Here is a 20,393-nt window from a genome sequence, read left to right as displayed (position 1 = left end):
AAATACAGGGAGTCGGGGAGCAGGAGGGACAGTAGAGGCAGCAGTGGAGCTCAACTAATTCATGGCCTCCATTTATTGAGACCACAAATCCTTGTAAAAGAGACCAAGTCTTTTAATGTCATGGGCCATGTTTGGCACAGAACTGGTCTCTAAATGTTCTACGTTAACAAAGCAAATAGGAAAAAGAACAAAACCCAGAAGTTTCTAAAAATAAAAAAGGCTGCTAGTCACTGAAATTCCAGCAGATGGCAGCCATCTCTGTTCACCAATACTATGACTGAAAGCTACAGGAGCAAATTTTCTATAACTGACATAGGAAAGGAGGAAATCATGTAGGCAGAGGACAAAAGTAGTTTTCTAACCATCTTTTTAGAGAAAGATATATCTACGTTTGTCCAAAAAACAGGATTTGTTTTCCAAAAGCTAAACACAATTGTGTAGTTAAAAAAACATGAGTCATGAACAGCTGGATTACTATTCCAAAATTATTCGTTTTAAGAATTCAGGCAGTAAGCCAGTCATGGCAGCTTATCCCAGTAATCCCAGCACTTTGAGAGACCACAGCATGAGTATCGCTTGAGCCCAGGAGTTCCAGACCAGCCTGGGTAACCTAGTGAGATCTCAACTCTACAATAAACCAAAAACTGACACAGGAGGATCACTTGAGCCCAGGAGGTCAAGGTTATAATAAGCTGTGATCGCATCCCTCCCACCTGGATGACAGCAAAGACCCTGTCTCAAAAAAGAAAAAAACAAAATTCAGGCAGTTACTCAACTTTTCTGTTGCACTGGTAAAAAATGTATTACCCTATACTAATTCTGTGAAGATTAAATGAGGTAAGATCTATAATATGGTACCTAGTATTTAGCCGTGCATACTGGTTCTTTCTACCCCACCCCTTTTTCTCATTTGCAATAACAGCTACAAAGCAAACATTTCACTGGCTGTTTGTTATGCTATATTCTTTGAGAGTTTTTAGCTATAATTAGTCAAAGATCTATTAAAGATGAAATGTCTGGAGAGAAGTCAACGTAGAGAGAGAAAAGGTTTGGATGCAAGTAAAGTTCTTAAAAGAACCCAACTGAAGGTTCATAGCATCTCCAAAGAGTGTTAGGACTCAAGGATTAAGCAGATAATGAAATAGCACACATAATAAATAACAACATAGTGACTAATAATAAAATTATTGTTTTTATCATTTTGGAGAGAGAAAATAGGGGGAAAATCACATAGATTAACAGTCCATGATGTCAAGCTCCTGAGGAGTAAAAGTTTCTCAGCTAAGAGGGATACTGCCCTCAGTTTATCAATATGAATAAAAAACATCCGCCCCTTTACCAGCAAGTCCTCTACTCAGAAAGAACCGACCTATGCAAGTCTGGGAGAATGAAGTTCAATTGTGCAGGCTGAAGCTTCCAAACAGAGCCTCTATTTTCTGTTGTATGTCTTCATCTCAATGGTGACATGGCCACTGACCAAGGAACTTGTGGCAGGGATACCAAGGAGAGGCAGCAACAGACGTCTATGAACACTGTGTTAACAGTGGCTCAGAGCCTCTAGATTTATAGCTCTGCATGGTGGGCTTCTGCCTTCAACAACTCACTGGGCTTCATGAAGATGCCTTCCATGGCTTTCCAGTAGTTGTTCTGACTTGGCTGGGCCATGCCATGCACTTCTTTTTGCCCACTGATAGGTCGACCATATTGTTCTCCTGTGACAGACAGCAGTACCTCAGTGGAAGAGTGTTTGAACCGCACCTCACCATCTCTCACCCAGTAGGGTCCATTACAGAGCACTGTCCAGTCATCCAGATAATCACCTTCACCTTCCTCACCAAAAGCACTCACTTCCTGGAAAACACAGAAGGTAGTAACATTAGCATGGCTGACAAGGGCTTGAAAAGGGGTGGGAGGGAATGGGAAGAAAAAAGAAGGCCACCTTGAAATAAAAAATCGAGGTGGCCAGGCATGGTGGCTCAGGCCTGTAATCCTAGCACTTTGGGAGGCTGAGGAAGACAGATCCCTTGAGCCCAGGAGTTTGAGACCAGCCTGGGCAACACAGCGAAACCACATCCTGAAAACACATAAAAGAAATTAGCTGGGTATGGTGGCACATGCCTATAGTACCCAGCTACTACAGCTATCACCTGAGTTTGGGAGGTTGAGGCTGCAGTGAGCCGTGATCTTATCACTGCACTCCAGCTTGGATGACAAAGCAAAAAAAGACACAAAGGATGTAAGAAGAAAAAAAAATTCATTCCTATAAGATTATGGTCCATGGTTTCTATCTGAGTCATGGCATCAAACAGAAAGAAAAAAAAAAGATTATTGTCCAAACCCTTATTTTACAATTAATACTATATTTACCTTATATTTTCTATTACATTGTTAAAATATTATAACTTTTTTTCTCTTGAAGAGTTGGGATCTTGGCCAGGTACGGTGGCTCACACCTGTAATCTCAGCACTTTGGGAGGCCCAGGTGGGCAGATCGCCTAAGGTCAGGAGTTCGAGACCAGCTTGGCCAACATGGTGAAACTCTGTCTCTACTGAAAATACAAAAATTAGCTGACGTGGTGGCAGGAACCTGTAATCCCAGCTACTCAGGAGGCTGAGGTAGGGGAATCGCTTGAACCGGGAGGTGGAGGTTGCAATAAGCCAAGATCGTACCATTGCACTCCAGCCTGGGTGACAAAAGTGAAACTTCATCTCAAAAAAAGAGCTGGGACCTTGCTCTGTTGCCAGGGCTGGAGTGCAGTGCCTCAAGTGATCTTATGGACTCAGCTCCTGAGTAGCTACAACTACAGGTGTATACCACCACACCCTGGTAATTAAAAAAAAATTTTGTAAGCAACTATGTTGCCTCAGCTGATCTTGAACTGCTAGTCTTAAGTGATTCTCCTTGCTTGGACTTTCAAGGTGTTGGAATTATAGGTGTGAGTCACCATGCTGGCCTTAAAATACTTTATTTTCTTGAGATAGCATCTCGCTCTGTTGTCCAGGCTAGAGTGCAGTGGCACAATCTTGGCACACTGCAACCTCCGCCTCCCAGGTTCTAGTGATTCTCATGCCTCAGCCTCCAGAGTAGCTGGGATTACAGGCATGTGCTTCCACACCCAGCTAATTTTTGTATTTTTTTAATAGAGATAGGGTTTCACCATGTTGACCAGGCTGATATCAAACTCCCAGCCTCAAGTGATCCACCCATCTCATCCTCCCAAAGTGCTGGGATTACAGGCATGAGCCACCATATTCGGCCCTTAAAATACTTTATATCCCTAATTATTTGACTTTAAATATTACTGCTTCATTCCCTTAAGTAGCTTTTAAATGACCTGATGACAAGTTCAAAAGGGAATGGACTCTGGAGTCAGGCCAACTCTGAATCTCAACTTGATCCCTTCCTCTGTAAATCCTCTGAGCCTTTGTTTTCTCCTCTATAAAATGATCACAGTATCACCCGACAGAGCAACTGTGAGAATTAAATGAGATAGCAAATATTAACTGAGCAAAACATAGCAAGTTCTCTATATTTTTTTTTTTTCTTTCTTTCAAAAAAGGCAGTGAAAGAGAAAGTTTTCTATATTCTACTCCTCATCTAAATCCCATTCTCCACAAGGCCAAATATTCGGTTTCTATACAATGGCAATTGAACATTTATTGGTTATTTCAGGTGTGTGTGTGTGTGTGTGTGTGTGTGTGCACTCTACTTGATAAAATTGTTTCCCAGGAGGGTACCAGTATGTAATTCTGACACTGCTATGTTTGTATACTGGAATGAACAAGTTCAATACATGAATGTCGGATGGTGGGAGCAAGGTATCTTACTGTTGGAGTGGGAATTTACAAATTAACACGGGGAGGCTAGCATGATTTATGTGGTAATGGATTACAGCTAAAAACATCAGTAAGAACCCTAGCCAGGCACAGTGGGGCATGCCTGTACTCCCAGCTACTTAGGAGGCTGAGGCAGGCTCTAGTGCACTATGATCACACCTATGAATAGCCACTGCATTCCAGTCTGGATAACACAGAAAGAGCCCATCTTAAAAAAAGGAAAAGAAAAAGAAACCTCATTTAACTTAATATATATATAGATACAGATGGCTACACATAAAAATATTTATAGATATGTGTATATACATGAGTAAGTATACACAGATACAGCTCTTTTTTTTTTTTTTTTTTTGAGACAGAGTCTTGCTCTGTCACCAGGCTGCAGTACAGTGGCACGATCTTGGCTCACTGCAACCTCCGTCTCAAGTGATTCCCGTGCCTTAGCCTCCTGAGTAGCTGGGACTACAGGTATGCACCACCAAGCCCGGCTAATTTTTTGTATTTTAATAGAGATGGGCTTTCAACATGGCCAGATGGTCTTGATCTCCTGACCTCATGATCCACCTGCCTCAGCCTCCGAAAGTGCTGGAATTACAGGCATGAGCCACCACCCCTGGCCAGACACAGTTCTTTATTCTGTCAAGTTAGAGGGCCTAAAAGAAACATTACAGTTTCTTTTAGACAAGGTTAGATAAGGCCTAGAACTTGGTTTTAATACCACTCTCCAATAAAAGGAAGCATAGTTCCTTGGAGAAATAGCTGATTCTAGTACTGGAGCAAGAAATAAGCAAGATGAGCCTGTGGCATCTTTTGGTGCCAGAAAGTTAAGAAGTGCTTTAAAGTGTATGCACGTATACACACACACACAATGGGATGCTGTCAAATAGACACAAAGCCAGCTGAAAGAATTCCTAATACTCAAAGTTGGAACAATTTAAACAACAAAATGTAGTATTAGATTATAACAAAGTATAAACTATCCATGAGTTTAGACTAATGTAAATAACTGAATAAATAAATAAATTGGGGAAAAGAGACAAATCCCCCATATGGAAAAATCCCAAATAAACTATGTAGGTATTCCACACTAAGGTAAAGAAAGCATAACTCTCCAGTCTATAAGAGTGAAATGCACATAGTGACTTCCTTCAAAAAGTGAATGGAAAGGGGGAAAATGAAAAGAGTAACTTTACAGGAGAAACCCAACCAACAAACACTACTTCAGCCAAGTAATCAAGGTCAACATCAACAGTCATAAATCATAAAGCCTTTTGGCTGGAACCGCCATCTTCCAGTAATTCGCCAAAATCATGAACACAAAGGGAGAGAGGAGAGGCACTCTAGGCCTTTAAGAAAACATGGAGCTGTTCCTTTGGCCACATATATGCGAATCTATAAGAAAGGTGATATTGTAGACATCAAGGGAATGGGTACTGTTCAAAAACGAATGCCCCACAAATGTTATAATGGCAAAACTGAAAGAGTTGACAATGTTACCCAGCATGCTGTTGGCATTGTTGTAAACAAACAAGTTAAGGGCAAGATTCTTGCCAAGAGAATTAATGTGCGTATTGAGCACATCAAGCACTCTAAGAGCCAAGATAGCTTCCTAAAACGTGTGAAGGAAAATGATCAGAAAAAGAAAGAAGCCAAAGAGAAACGTACCTGGGTCCAACTGAAGTGACAGCCTGCTCCACCCAGAGAAGCACACTGTGTGAGAACCAATAGGAAGGAGCCTGAGCTGCTGGAACCTATTCCCTATGAATTCATGGCATAATAGGTGTTAAAAAAAATAAAAGACCTCTGGACTGTAAAAAAAAAAATCATAAAGACAGTATATACCCCTGCTATGATGGGATAAAAATGGCACTTTACCTCTGTGATCTTCCTCCTAAATCCTTTATAAGACTAGTCTAATCATAAGAAAAACAGACAAATTCCAACTGAGGGGCATTCTACAATACATCTGATTACCCCTCAAAGCTGTCAAGGTCATCAAAAACTAGGGAATTCTGAAAAACTGTCACACCCAAGAACAGCCTAATAAGATATGACAAGTATATGTAATGTATCTTGGAATAGAAAAGGAACATTAGGTAAAAACTAAGGGGCTGGGCACAGTAGCCTCACACCTGTAATCCCAGCACTTTGGGAGGCCAAGGTGGATGGATCACGAGGTCAGGAGTTCGAGACCAGCATGGCCAATATTATGAAACTTCGTCTCTACTAAAAATACAAAAATTGGCCAGGCGTGGTGACTCACGCCTGTAATCCCAGCACTTTGGGAGGCCGAGGCGGGTGGATTACGAGGTCAGGAGTTAGAGATGAGCCTGGCAAACACAGTGAAACCCTGTCTATACTTAAAAAATACAAAAAATTGCCGGGCATGGTGGCAGATGCCTGTAATCCCAGCTACTCAGAGGCTGAGGCAGGAGAATCGCTTGAACCTGGAAGGCAGAGGTTGCAGTGAGCCGAGATTGCACCATTGCACTCCAGCCCTGGCTACAGTGCGTAACTCTGACTCAAATACACACACACACACACACACACACACACACACAACTAGCCACGCGTGGTGGCAGATGCCTGTAATCCCAGCTACTCGGGAGGCTGAGGCAGAATAGCTTGAACCTGGGAGACAGAGGTTAAAGCAAATGGAGATTGTGCCACTGCACTCCAGCCTGGGACAGAGATTCTGTCTCAAAAAATAAAAAAAAATTCACTAAGGGAATCAGAAAAAAGCTATGAACTTTAGTTAATAAAACTGTCTCAGTATTGCCTCAATAAGTGTAGCAAATTTACCCTTCTAAGATAAGATGTTAATAGGGAAAACTGTATACAGGCAGTGGGGACAGGGAAGGAGTCATTAAGGGGTCACCATCCCCTGACAACTCAAAGCTTAAAACAGTGGCACAAGGCGGGGCGCAGTGGCTTAGGCCTGTAATCCCAGTACTTTGGGAGGCTATGGTGGACAGATAGCTTGAGCTCAGGAGTTTGAAACCAGCCTGGGCAACAAGGCAAAATCCTGCATCTACCAAAAAAATACAAAAATTAGCCGGGCATGGTGGCATAAGCCTGTAGTGGGGGCTGAGGTAGGAGAAGTGCTTAAGCCCAGGAAGCCAAGGCTGCAGCAAGCAAGATCACACCACTGCACTGCAGCCTGGGTGACAGACCAAGACTCTGTGTTTAAAAAAAAGAATAATGACACAATAACAAATCCATTTTCCTAATGTAACTAGCTAGCATCATTAAAAAAATTAAAAAAAAAAAAACTGGGGCCAAACGCAGTGGCTCACACCTGTAATCCCAGCACTTTGGGAGGCCGAGGCGGGTGGATCACGAGGTCAAGCGATCAAGACCATCCTGGTCAACATGGTGAAACCGCGTCTCTACTAAAAATACAAAAAAATTAGCTGGGCACGGTGACGGGTGTCTGTAATCCCAGCTACTCAGGAGGCTGAGGCAGGAGAATTGCCTGAACCCAGGAGGCGGAGGTTGCGGTGAGCCGAGATCGCGCCATTGCACTCCAGCCTGGGTAACAAGAGTGAAACTCTGTCTCAAAAAAAAAAAAACTAACTGCAAGTTGGAAAACATTGGGTTTCTTTATTGCAGGATATCAGAACTTAAGATATGCTGTCTGTCCTTCCCATTTCTCGATTTAGTTTAGTTGTTGTCTCCACTTGGACTGGAACAATTTTCTTCACATTTATAAAACAGAGCCACCAGACACGGTGGCTCAAGCTTGTAATCCCAACACTTTTAGAAGGCTGAGGCGGGTGGAACACCTGAGGTCATGAGTTTGAGACCAGCCTGGCCATTATGGCGAAACCCTATTTCTACTGAAAATACAAAACTTAGCCAGGCGTGGTGGCGCATGCCTGTAGTCCCAGCTCCTTAGGAGGCCAAGACAGGAGAATTACTTGAACCCAGGAGGTGGAGGTTGCACTGAGCAGAGATCATGCCACTACACTGCAGCCTGGGTGACAAAAAAAACAAAATAGCAGAGCCATTTCCCTAGGTCTGCACAAAAGAGAATATCTACACCTGGAAAAGAAACAGTTAAGAAATCAAACCACCACCCACTGAGTAATTCAGGGCAGCAATGATCCATCGATCCATTAAAAGCCACCTCACCTGGTTTCCAGAAAGAGGTGAAGTAAAGTGGTGACTATGGAGGTTTCGGCCAGTGTTGACATGTGTCAGCCGGATGGGTTGGCCACACTTGATGGGGGTTCCCCTCTCACACACTGTGGCGGTCTTCCCCCGTATCCTCCAGTAACTGTTGCTGTCATCCACAGAGGTTACACCTGTCACTGACTGCTGCCCACTACCTGCAGTTAAGAAAAGAAAGCCAACTCTCTTTCTCTGCCATGGACAACATGTTCAGAAACAGAAGCTCGAGTGTGCTCAAGACTCAGCTTCACCAATAACCCACCACCATGGCCAAGGAAGATACTGCTGCTGGAGGTGTAATGGATATTAATACTGCTTTACAAGAGGCACTGAAGACCACCATCATCCATGATGGCCTACTAGGTGGAATCTGCAAAGCTGCCAAAGCCTTAGACAAGAGCCAAGCCCATCTTTGTTTGCATCCAACTGTGAAGAGCCTGTGTATGTCAAGCTAGTGGTGGCCCTTGGTGCTGAACGCCAAATCAACCCAATTAAGATTGATGATGCTTTCATGTGACTTTGCATACAAGTAAGAAAAAAAAAAACAAGATTGATGACCGTAAGAAACCAGAGAAATGGCTAAGCTCTGTAAAAATGACACATAAGGAAATTCTGTAAAGTGGCTGGTTGCAGTTGTGTGAAGGACTGCGGCAAAGAATTTCAGGCCAAAGATGTGTACTTCAAATGTAAGAAATTAACAAATAAAAAATTTGGCACCCATTCCTCAAAAAAAAAAGGCAAGTGAGCTCAACCTCACCTTTCTTGTCTATGGCCAATATTGCACTCTGTGTCATAAAACAGGTAAGAAGGGGTGAGGAGTAAATGCTATGCTTGCCAATATCTTTTCTTCTACAACATTAAAATATTTATTTGAAAATGAAATGTGTCCACATAATACTAGTTATTATATGATAAAGTATACTTACTTAAGAGTATGTCATATCAGAAAATTCTGGCCTGGCGCGGTGGCTTATGCCTGTAATCCCAGCACTTTGGGAGGCCAAGCTGGGCAATCACAAGGTCAAGAAATCGAGACCATCCTGGCCAACATGGTGAAATCTCATCTCTACTAAAAATACAAAAATTAGCTGGGTGTGGTGGCACACGCCTGTAGTCCCAGCTACTCAGGAGGCTGAGGCAGGAGTACTGCTTGAACCCAGGAGGCAGAGGTTGCAGTGAGCCACGATCATGCCACTGCACTCCAGTTTGGCAACAAAGACTCCATCTCCAAAAAAAAAAGAAAAAAGAAAATTCTAACAATTTGCATCAAAGGATATCAAAGGCACAAATGGTATGTGAGTGTTTTGAGGCACAGGCAGTGCTAACCTGTACACACTAGCCTGCATAACCCCTAATATGTCCAATCATATAATTTTCACGTTTGTAATATTATTCATGTTCATTAACTATTACAATAAAATTTTTATTCACAATTAAAATGAGACTATTTTACATTGCCAACTTTAATCCAAGCAGCCATTACAGCTCCCAACTCCCATGAGTGGTCAATTATTATAAAAGTATTCTTATAGGTCTGGCACAGTGGCTCATGCCAATAATCTAAGCGCTTGGGGAGGGTAAGGTAGGAGGATCCCTTGAGTCCAGGAGTTGGAGACCAGCCTCAGCAACACAGCAAGATCCAGAGAGAGAGAGAGAGAGAGAGAGAGAGAGAGAGAGAGAGAGAGTGTGTGTTGAGACAGATTCTCACCCAGCTAAATTTTTTTTGTATTTTTAGTAGAGACAGGGTTTCACTATCTTGGCCAGGCTGGTATTGAACTCCTGACCTCATGAGCCACCTGCCTTGGCCTCCCAAAGTGCTGCGATTACAGGCGGGAGCCACTGTGCCCAGCCTATATACATAATTTTATTTTATTTTATTTTATTTTATACATAAATTTTTTGAGACGGTGTCCCTCTGTCACCTAGGTTGGAGTGCAGTGGCACAATCACAGCTCACTAGAGCCTTGACCTCCCAGGCTCAGGTGATCCTCCTGCCCTAGCCTCCCAAGTAGCTGGGATTTTAGATGCCTGCCAACACACCCAGCTAATTTTTGCATTTTTTTGTAGAGATGGAGTTTTGCCATGTTGCCCAGGCTTGTCTCGAACTCCTGGGCTCAACCAATCTGCCCACCTCAAAGTGCTAGGATGACAGGTGTGAGCCATTATACCAGGCCTAAAAAAATTAATATTGCTGGGCGTAGTGGCTCACGCCTGTAATCCAAGCATTTTGGAGACCAAGGTGGGGGGATCGCCTGAGGTTGGGAGTTCAAGACCAGCCTGACCAACATGGTGAAATCTTGTCTTTACTTAAAAAAAAAAAAAAAAAAAGGCTGGGCACAATGGCCACCGTCATAATCCCAGCACTTTGTGGGGCTGAGATGGGCGGATCGCTTGAGCCCAAGAATTCAAGACCAAGCCTAGGTAACAAGACAAAACCCCATCATTACAAAAGATACAAAAAATTAGGTGTGGTGGGGTACACTTGTAGTCCCAGCTACACAGGAGGCTAAGTTGTGAGGATTGCTTGAGCCCAGGAGGTCAAGACTGCAATGAGTCGCGATTTTGTCACTACACTTTGGCCTGGGTAACAGAGTGAGACTCTCTTAAATTTAAAGAAAAAAAATGTAGCTACAGGCTTTAAAAAAAGGGGGTGAGAGATATATAAACAATCACTGATAGCTAACGTGTATTACTAAAACTGCTCAGCACCACAGTGTGTGAGCACTTACACTTACTGGGTATCTGGCACTGACCTAAGTCCTTTGCTTGAATATTCTTATTTAAAATCTACATCTATTTGCTGAGATAGGTATCATTTTCTCCAGCATACCCAAGGTCACACAACTCTAAGAAATAAGGCAGCTGGTTGCAGTGGCTCACACCTGTAATCCCAGCATTTTGGGAGGCCAAGGTGGGCAGATCATGAGGTCAAGAGATCCAGACCATCCTGGCCAACATGGTAAAACCCCATCTCTACTAAAAATACAAAAGTTAGATGGGTGTCATGGCACAGTGTAGTCCCAGCTACTCAAGAGGCTGAGGCAGGAGAATGGCTTGAACCCAGGAGGTAGAGTCTGTAGTGAGCCAAGATCGTGCCACTGTGTTCTACTGACAACAGAGCAAGACTCCATCTCAAAAAAAAAAAAAAAGAAAAAGAAACAAGGCTGGGGTTGAATGAACATAGGCAGTCCAACTCCAGAACTAACAGTCTTAACCATTCTGCATCGTATCCCACTAAAGTCATCTTTTTTCCAACAGCTTTAATTTGTCAGGTTTCCCCAAACAAGCTACTCTCATAAACTCCGGGGATACTCTTTCCAAGGCTTCATTCACTACCCAGGTCTTTGAAGTATCGGTATTTCCCAGATACTTTTCAACAGTTTTACCTATTCCTTCTAGATTTGCCTTCAGCTCCATGGCCTTGCCTGACCACAGCCTTTTGATATTTCCCTTTTACCATGTATACCATTATGCTTTATGCCAGTTATATGGGTAAATGTAGCCAATTATCAGCTCCTTTCTACTGTCTTCTTCCACTCAGCTCATGACTTCATATCTTCTTTCAGAAAAGAAAAGGCAAACCAACTCTCTCTTCCTACTTCTGGTTACTGCCTTACAGCTCTCTGGGTCCTCACAGCCACACTTCACTAAACCATGGTCTACATTTTGTGTCTTACAGTTTCTGCTTTCTATTCAACCCTTTACTTCCTCCTCCAAATCCTTATACCTTGGAATACTGAAAGTTCTGTGCCTGGCTTTCATCTGTTTCTACCTCTTAAACAATTGTTGGGGATCAGGACAAAAGCATTTGTTTTTTATTTTTTTGAGAGTCTTGCTCTGTCACCCAGGCTGGAGTGCAGTGATCTCAGCTCACTGCAACCTCCGCCTCCCAGGTTCTTGCAATTCTCCTGCCTCAGCCTCCTGAGTAGCTGGGACTACAGGCGCCCGCTGCCACGCCCAGCTAATTTTTTGTATTTTAGTAGAGACATGGTTTCAGCGTGTTACCCAGGCTGGTCTCCAACTCCTGAGCGCAGGCAATCTGCCCACCTTGGCTCCCTAAAGTGCTGAGATTACAGGCATGAGCCACCACACCCAGCCAGCATCTGTATTTTTAACAAGTTTCTCAAGTTATTCAAATTGATGCCAGATTGAGAACCACAGTTCATCCTGGGCGATTTCATGTAGTACCCTGACATCTTCAACCACAGTCTGTACAAGATGTTGTATTTAATGTTGTATCTCAGGCTCAGCACAGATCCCTTTTTTGAGCTCCAGACTGAACCTGGTTCTCAAATCTGGCTGCCCATCAGAACCACCTGGCCGGGCGCAGCAGCTGGTACCTGTAATCCCAGCACTTTGGGAGGTCAAGGCAGGCGGATCACAAGGTCAGGAGATCGAGACCATCCTGGTCAACATGGTAAAACCCTGTCTCTACTAAAAATACAAAAAAAACAAAAAAAATTAGCTGGGTGTGGTGGCACATGCCAGTAATCCCAGCTACTTGGGAGGCTGAGGCAGGAGAATCATTTGAACCTGGGATAGGGAGGTTGCAGTGAGCCAAGATCACACCACTGTACTCCAGCCTGGTGAGAGAGTGAGACTCCATCTCAAAAAAAAAAAAAAAAAAAATCTTAAGAGCTTTTTAAACCTACAGATCCCTACTGCCAAGCCTCTCTCCACCACCACTCTAATTCAGTAGATCCAAAGTAGGAAACCAAAACAAATTTAAAAACAAGCCTAACAACATGGTAGTCTTCACTGAATGAGTGCTAGGATTATTAAGACATCCCAGTGATGACAACTCAGGTCCTTGCCTAGTCTTAACGGATCAGATAAGTTTTGGGAATCATGAACCAGACTAGCACGCCTGAGAGAACTCTCCTCCCTCAGCAAACAGCATCATCAGTCATCCAAGACAGAAATCTACTAGTTATCTTAGATGCCTCTCACATCTCACTAGCTGACCTTCATTCTTTATTTTGTTTTTTTTTTAGTTTATCTTCTTTTTCAGACAGATAAGATTTTCTTTTTTTGGTCTGTTTTCATTGTCTTGTAATTTGCTTGAATGTTTATCACTACTGAGTCTCCTGTATGTCGTACAATTTTAGCCATGTAGTAGGAACTCATTAAGACCTATGCTTAATGAATGAATCCACATAAAATTTATTCCTAAACATTTTAATTTCAAATGTTAAAAAAAACTGGTTTTCACTGGGCGCAGTGACTCATGCTGGTAAACCCAACACTTTTGGTGGCCAAGGTGGGTGGATCACCTGAGGTCAGGAGTTCGAGACCAGCCTCGCCAACATGGCGAAACCTTGTCTCTACTAAAAACACAAAAATTAGCCAGGTGTGTTGGCACGTACCTGTAGTCCCAGCTACTCGAGAGGCTGAGGCAGGAGAATCACCTGAACCCGGGAGGCAGAGGATGCAGTGAGCTGAGATCAGGCCACTGCACTCCAGCCTGGGTGACAGAGTCTCTTTTTTTGAGACTCCTTGTCAAAAAAAAAAAAGGCATTTTCTCTGCAATTCTTGTCACTGCTCCAAGTTCATTACAAGAAGGAGGTTAAGGTTTGGGTATAAGGGGAACAAAAGATACAAATTGAGGAGCAAGTGAAAGAAGCAAAAGAGCTGGAAGACAAAGGGTTGTAGTCAAAGAGTGAGCTCTTGGAGTTTAAAGTTTCAGATACAGTACTTTCCGTAACTTTAAAATTTCAGATAGCACTTACTGTAATTTTCTTGTTTGTCTCTAAAGCAGGCTTTGAACCTAGATAGATTTGGATAGAACCCCGACTTTGTCATTTGCGAGATGCAAGGCTTTGAATAAGCGATTTAATTTCTTTGCGACTGTTTCCTCAACTGCGAAATGAGGATATCAATCGTTATCACCTTACAGGAAAGTTAATAATCGGAAAAAGAACACAAGTAACGTGCCTGGCCGGTAGCTTAGCAAATATTAAGTGTTGTTGCGATTAAGACGCTTTAGAACAACTCAGTTCTCCGACTCTCTAGACCTGAGGAACCTTCCCAGGGAACTGCTAACCTTCCCAGACCACACCCTCAGGGGGTCCCGCCCCTCCAGAGCTTCCCAGGCCTCCCCAGCCCACCCAAGACCGGTCCCCAGCATTACCTGACCCATAGCGCACATCGTGTGAGTGCAGTCGGACGTTGTGGCGCGTATTGACTAGCTTCACCACGGAGCCGCAAGTAACGACAGCCAGATTGGACGCTCCCACAGCGTTCCACAAACCCCCCAACAACAGTAGCGGTACCACAGCCATCGTAGCTGTATCGCGGAGCTCCAGATCTTCGAAGAAAACTCGGCCCCTCCCCGGAACCGGAAGCTGAAGGCGAAACCACGGAGAGAAGGAAGTGAAGAAGCCCGAGTCTGATCTTTATGGTTTATTTTGCTAGAGCGGCCGGAAAAACCGGCTGGGCCTGGTTCCTTAAGAAACTCTCGCTCTGTTCCGGGGTCCCTGTGGCAGCTGTCGTCCTGAGCCGCTTCGGCTAGCTTTCGCACCCTCAGGACGAAACCCCCAAGAGCTGCAGAGAGAGTAAGAAATGGGCCGCCCACTCCCAGTGACAGGGAGCCGGAAATGACGTAGCACGTTGACGCAGCAGCGGCGGCGGTGGCGGCGGAGGGGCAGTGCGGTGGCTCCGTACTATCCTTTCCCAGTCTTGGTTCGACGACTCCATTTTCCTCGGTGGGGGCTTAGCGCACCGGAGGAGCGGCCGGCTTCAGGCAGGTAAAGTTCCGACTAGAGAGCGTGTTTCTCGCATTGGTCAGGTGGGGAACCAGGCTTCTAGGGCCTGGTCGCGTAAAGGAAGAGGCTATGGGGAGCCGAATGCGGGAAGAAGGAAGGGGGGGCCTGGCCTTCCTTGCTCTGTGGGGGGAAGGGGAGGAAAGCGGTTGCTCAGAGTCTCAAAGCTTTTCCCAGCCCGGTAACACCTGGAACCCGTCAATTGGGTGGCATGTTGAATCAACAGGCTTCCTGGCATCCCGTCCTTCCCTCCGCAGCTTTTTATAAAACTGGGCCACAGGAAAGCACTGGGGATGGAAGGGACCTGGGGCTTCTGAGCAGGGATCAGGTGATCGAATTGTTTGTTCTGGGGATATGAATACTATGGAGCTTTCAGCAGTTCGGCCAGCAGGCTAGAGGGCGATGCCAAATTCCAGCTCATTACATATTGCTGAAAAATACAAATGGAACTTTTTGTAGACGGTTGCATCCTTCATTCCTTTCTAAAGGGCGAAGGTCTTGTAGAAGTACCTGAAGCCCATTCATTCTCCGTACATTCATTTTCTCAAACGTTTGCCAGACGCCTATCATGAACATTAGAATGATTTATTAGATCAAAATTGTATTGTCTAGTTTCTGCCTTTCTCCTCAGGCACTCCTTTGAACCAGCTGGAGAAATTCATTTCCCTGGGTTGTTACGCGAACTGATGCTTATTTCAGAGACCTAAGCTCTCTAAAAATACTTCCACGGAAATTCACTGTAATATCAGAAGTAGCAAGGGTGTATGAAGCTACATCATTAATAAGCATTAGAGAGTGTAAACGATATTGAATTTGATTAATTTCTTCGGGAAAATGTCTGGTTCCACTGTTTGTCTGAAAGTTACCGGTTTGTAAGTCTTCGGTGTTTTGATTACAAAAGCATGACTGCTCTTCCATCAGCTGTGAATTTAGGGCCCTTTTCCATGAGTAGTGTCCCTTTCACCAGTACAAGTCCATTATTATTCACTTGGTTTGTGTGGCTGCTAGATTGCATTGCATGGCCTGAGACTCTAAGAGGTCTTAACTTCATCAAGAGATTAATTACATCAGAAAGTGGTGCAGTCTGGAGAGGCTTAGTCAATTTTTACAGTTCTCCTTCTGAAAGCCTCTCTAGTGTGGTGGAAACATATGATCTTTGTAGGCAAATACTTTTGCCCTTGCTTCTATAGTCTTGATCTTAATAAATGGCGCTACTATCAATCTTACCTATAATCCTTGGCTTCCTTTCTCTCCACTATTTCCCAATACAGAGAGTCACCAAATCCTTTCTTTCCATAAAACTGTTCCTATCAGCATACAGATTATGTTCTGGTATCCCTCACATTCCTCTCCAACTAATGTGGTAATTTTTTAAATTTCCATTCATAGATAACTACCTTTACCAACTCAGCTTTCTCACTTTTTATTTACTCTTCATTTTATACCAATCTGGCTTCTCTTCTGCCGACTCTTTTTTTTTTTTTTTTTTTTTTTAAGAGACAGGGTCTTGCTCTGTTGCCCACATTGGAGCTCAGTGGCTCTATCATAGCTCACTGCCAACGGGAACTCCTGAGCTCAAGCAGTCCTCCTGAGACAGCTTTTAGTAGGCAAGTGCCACCACAGCAACTTTGCCCACTCCACTGAAGTTGCCCTGATCAAGGTCACCAGTGACTTCTTTGTTGCCAAATCCAATGGATACTTTGTTCTCATCTTCCTTTGTCTCTGCAATGTTCAAATAGTTACTCCTGTCTCCAAACTCCCATCTTGGCTTCATTGACATTGCACTCTTGATTTTTCTCCATTTATCTGGCTGTTCCTTCTGAGTCTCATTTGCTAGCCATTTTTGCTCTCTCTCTCATGTCTAAATATTGGGTCTGGGGGCAGTGGCTCACGCCTGTAATCCCAACACTTTGGGAGGTTGAAGTGGGTGGATCACTTGAGGTCAGGAGTTCAAGACCAGCCTGGCCAAGATGGTAAAACCCCATCTCTACTAAAAATACAAAAACTAGTGGGGCATGATGGCACGCCTATAATCCCAGCTACTTGGGAGGCTGAGACAGGAGAATCACTTGAATCCAGGAGGCAGAGGTTGCAGTAAGCAGAGATTATGCCACTGCACTCCAGCATAGGCAACAGAGCAAGACTCTATCTCAAACGTGTGTGTGTGTGTGTGTGTGTGTGTGTGTGTGTATTTATATATTTATATATATTTACGTGTATATATATGTGTGTATATATATATATGTATATATATGTGTGTATATATATATATGTATATATATATATGTGTGTATATATATATATGTATATATATATATGTGTGTATATATATATATGTATATATATATATGTGTGTGTTGGAATTCTCACAGGATTTAATCCTGAGCCCTCTGCATGTTTTTCCTTTAGGTGGCCCAGTCCTATGGCTTTAATTACCACCTGAAAGTTGGCAACTCTAAAGTTTAAATCTCTAGTCCAGCCCTCTCCTCTATGTTCCAGAATCACACACTAAAAATGCCTGTTTAATTATCTCCCTTTGGATATTTCTTAGGTACCCCAAAGCTAACATAACCAAAAGAAAGTTTTGGTTTTCTCATCATTCTAAGTGTTACCCTTCTCATTTCACTGAGTGGTACTCCTATCCATAGGGTTACCAAAGATGGACCTCTGAGAATCATCTTTGTTCTTTTCCTTTACTACTCCTCTTCCCCAGTCTTTCAATAAGTTCTGTCCCTTCCACTTCCAGAATGTATTTATAATCTGTCTTCTCTTCTCTGTCTTCACTGCTACTACCCTATTCCAAGCCACCACCATCTTTTGCCTGGGCAACCATGACGGTATCCTCAGGTTTCCTAGGTTTTCACTCAGATCTTCCTCCAGTTCATTTTTCCATGAAACAAGATCGGATCAGGGCAGATCATGTCATTTCCCTACTTACTCTCCAGTGACTTTCTGTGGCCTTCACGCCCTGCTTGAGCAGGCCTCTCCCTCATAGACTGCTGCCTTCACCATGCTCTGGTGCCATCAGCATTATGATGTCACCTATCATATACCATGTTCTTGCCCACTTTCTCTACTGGAACCTCTCCCCGTGGTTCTACAGGTCACATCCTACCTATGGACATCTCAGCCTAAGTAAACTCACTTTACTTAGAGATGAGGATGTGTATTTCCTTCTTAGCTCTTAGAGCAAGGTTTGTTTTATTTGTTGGTAGTGTATCTGCTACACCAGCATACAGGCATCCTAGGAGCATGGATCTGGTCTTGTATATGCCTGGCATGTGGGAGACACTCATTAAATAAGTATTAGTGCCAGGCATGGTGGCTCACACCTGTAATCCCAGCGCTTTGGGAGGCTGAGGCATGTGGATCAACTGAGGTCAGGTGTTTGAGACCAGCCTGGCCAGCATGGTGAAACCCAGTCTCTACTGAAAATACAAAAATTACACTGGCGCAGTGGCATGCACCTATAATCCCAGGTACTCAGAGGGCTGAGGCAGGAGAATTGCTGGAACCCTGGAGGCAGAGGCTGCAATGAGCCAAGATTGGGCCACTAAACTCCACTGTACTCTACTATACTATATCAAAAAATAAAATAGTTAAATAAAAAAAAAAAGACCATCCTGGCCAACATGGTAAAGCCCTGTCTCTACTAAAAATACAAAAATTAGCTGAGCATGGTGGCATGTGCCTGTAGTCCCAGCTACTCAGGAGGCTGAGACAAGAGAATCACCTAAACCTGGGAGACAGAGATTGGATTGAGCCGAGATTGTGCCACTGCACTCCAGCCTGATGACAGAGCAAGACTCTGTCTCAAAAAAAAAAAAAAAAAGTGGCTGGACACGGTGGCATATGCCTGTAATCCCAGCACTTTGGGAGGCTGAGGCGGGTAGATCACCTGAGGACAGGGGTTCTAGACCAGGCTGGCCAATGTGGTGAAACCTCGTCTCTACTAAAACTACAAAAAAAAAAAAAATTAGCTGGATGTGGTGGTGGGCACCTGTAATCCCAGCTACTTGGGAGGCTGTGGCAGGAGAATTGCTTGAACCCAGGAATCAGAGGTGCAGTGACTCAAGATTACGCCACTGCACTCCAGCCTGGGTGACAAAGCAAGACTCTGTCTCAAAAAAAAAAAAAGTTTGTCCTAGCTACTAGGGAGGCTGAGTTGAGATTATGGCTTGAGCCCAGGAGGTCAAGGCTATAGTGAGATGTGATCACACCACTGAACTTTAGCCTGGGTAACAGAGTAGGGCCTCATCTCAAAAAATAAATAAGTTTTTGTTGGATTAGCAAGTAAATTAAGTCAATTCTGTGTTTCTGCAATGGCTTCACTAACACTAGATCCTTATAACTTCTCCAACTCTTATGAACCATTCTTCCCCTTCTGGGTCTTCTCTGTACCTGCCACAGTGCGTGCATTGTGCTTGAAGCACACAACTCCAACATCATTCCCCACACCCATCTCCAAAAAAGCCAGCTCCTCTGCTGAACTAATTCCTCCTTACTCTTAAGGTCTTTGTTTAAAGTCACTTCCTCAAAACCAGGGTAGGTTGTCTTTTTACAGGATCCCATGCTATCCTTGTCATCAATTCCCTAAAGACCTGTACTTCTAAATCAGGGGTCACCAAACTAAGGCCTGTGAGCCAAATAAGGTCACCCCCATTCATTTATATGTTATGTATGCTTCTGTGCTACAATGGCAGATCTGGCCCTATAGAGAAAAGGAAGATTTGCCAACCCCTGTGCTTAGAGCAGGAACTGTGTGTTCCCCAATGTGTGTACCATGAAGTTCAGTAACTTCATCTCTCTCTGTGTTGCAGGGGTTCTGAATCTGCTTACATATTTAAGTTGTGCCCTTCTTTTGCCCTTACCCTGTTTCTCCAAAGAAATGTGGAAAGAAAAGGAATTTTAAAAACAAATTTTTTTTTTTTTGAGTCTTGATGTGTCACCCAGGCTGGAGTGCAGTGGTGCAATCTCGGCTCACTGCAACCTTCTCCTCCTGGTTTCAAGAGATTCTTCTGCCTCAGCCTTCTGAGTAGCGGGGACCACAGGCACTCGCCACCACACCCAGCTAATTTTTGTATTTTTAGTAGAGACAGGTTTTCACCATGTTGGCCAGGATGGTCTCGATATCTTGACCTCGTGATCCGCCTGCCTAAGCCTCCCAAAATGCTGGGATTATAGGTGTGAACCACTGTGCCTGCCTGAATAAATAATATTTTTAAATGAACAGAATTAATTTTTTCTGTATTAAACTTTTAGGTTTTGTAATTCCAAATTGGATATTCACTTATGGATACCTTTGGAATAGTACTAGGCCCTTGCTCATAAAATATAGGATACAAGACAGTGTGGAATGTTTTGTAGCTTAAACTTCACCCTAGATTTCTGGGGCTGTTCTCCAGAGCACCACACCTAAGTGTTTGCTCATGTTGCCTTTCTCCAGACTGTATCTTAGGCATCACCTTTTCTGAAGTGTTCCCCAACCTTCCCATTACTCTTATAGTTCAAGTGTGTAACTTAACATAATCCTAATTGTGCTTTGTTGTAACTTCATTAACAAGTTTTTTGAGACAAGATTGTGAACTCCACCAGGTTGGAACATATTTTACTCATTTTTAT

General features: G+C 43.6%; 2 protein-coding genes across 8 annotated transcripts in view; one reads left to right on the top strand and one right to left on the bottom strand.

Annotated features, from left to right (window-relative positions):
* Positions 1-1,173: 1,173 nt before the first annotated feature.
* Positions 1,174-14,332, bottom strand: SDF2 (stromal cell derived factor 2). Of its 2 annotated transcripts, XM_008997180.5 has the most exons (4): positions 14,141-14,332; positions 7,972-8,168; positions 5,503-5,595; positions 1,174-1,851 (listed from the first exon to the last, which is right to left on the bottom strand). In XM_008997180.5, the coding sequence occupies exons 1-4, from the start codon at positions 14,289-14,291 to the stop codon at positions 1,564-1,566; spliced, it is 729 nt and encodes a 242-aa protein (XP_008995428.1). In that variant the 5' UTR covers positions 14,292-14,332; the 3' UTR covers positions 1,174-1,563. The 2 variants fall into 2 exon arrangements, with proteins under 2 accessions (XP_008995428.1, XP_002748290.1); XM_002748244.6 differs by lacking the exon at positions 5,503-5,595.
* Positions 14,333-14,618: 286 nt separating this feature from the next.
* The window catches only part of SUPT6H (SPT6 homolog, histone chaperone and transcription elongation factor), a 42,003-nt gene continuing 36,228 nt past the window's right edge, over positions 14,619-20,393 (top strand). For 5 of the 6 annotated variants that reach the window (XR_013535809.1, XR_013535810.1, XM_035300944.3 and 2 more), the window contains exon 1: positions 14,619-14,756. The gene's annotated coding sequence lies outside the window, so the exon portion shown is untranslated. The remainder of the gene's footprint in view (positions 14,757-20,393) is intronic. The other variant, XM_008997181.4, reaches the window with a different exon arrangement.

The sequence above is a fragment of the Callithrix jacchus genome, chromosome 5 (assembly GCF_049354715.1).
Source record: "Callithrix jacchus isolate 240 chromosome 5, calJac240_pri, whole genome shotgun sequence".
Classification (NCBI taxonomy): Eukaryota; Metazoa; Chordata; class Mammalia; order Primates; family Cebidae; genus Callithrix; species Callithrix jacchus.
The sequence above is the reverse complement of the archived record's forward strand: the minus strand, read 5'-3'. Positions and strand labels throughout refer to the sequence as shown.

What these genes read in the sequence shown, in the direction of transcription:
- SDF2 (XM_008997180.5), bottom strand. Translation starts at nt 14,291, where the DNA reads ATGGCTGTGGTACCGCTACTGTTGTTGGGGGGTTTGTGGAACGCTGTG. An exon ending in CGATGTGCGCTATGGGTCAG is followed by an intron (nt 8,169 to 14,140) that starts GTAATGCTGGGG and finishes TCTTAACTGCAG; the next exon opens with GTAGTGGGCAGCAGTCAGTG. An exon ending in CACCTCTTTCTGGAAACCAG is followed by an intron (nt 5,596 to 7,971) that starts GTGAGGTGGCTT and finishes ATGAATTCATAG; the next exon opens with GGAATAGGTTCCAGCAGCTC.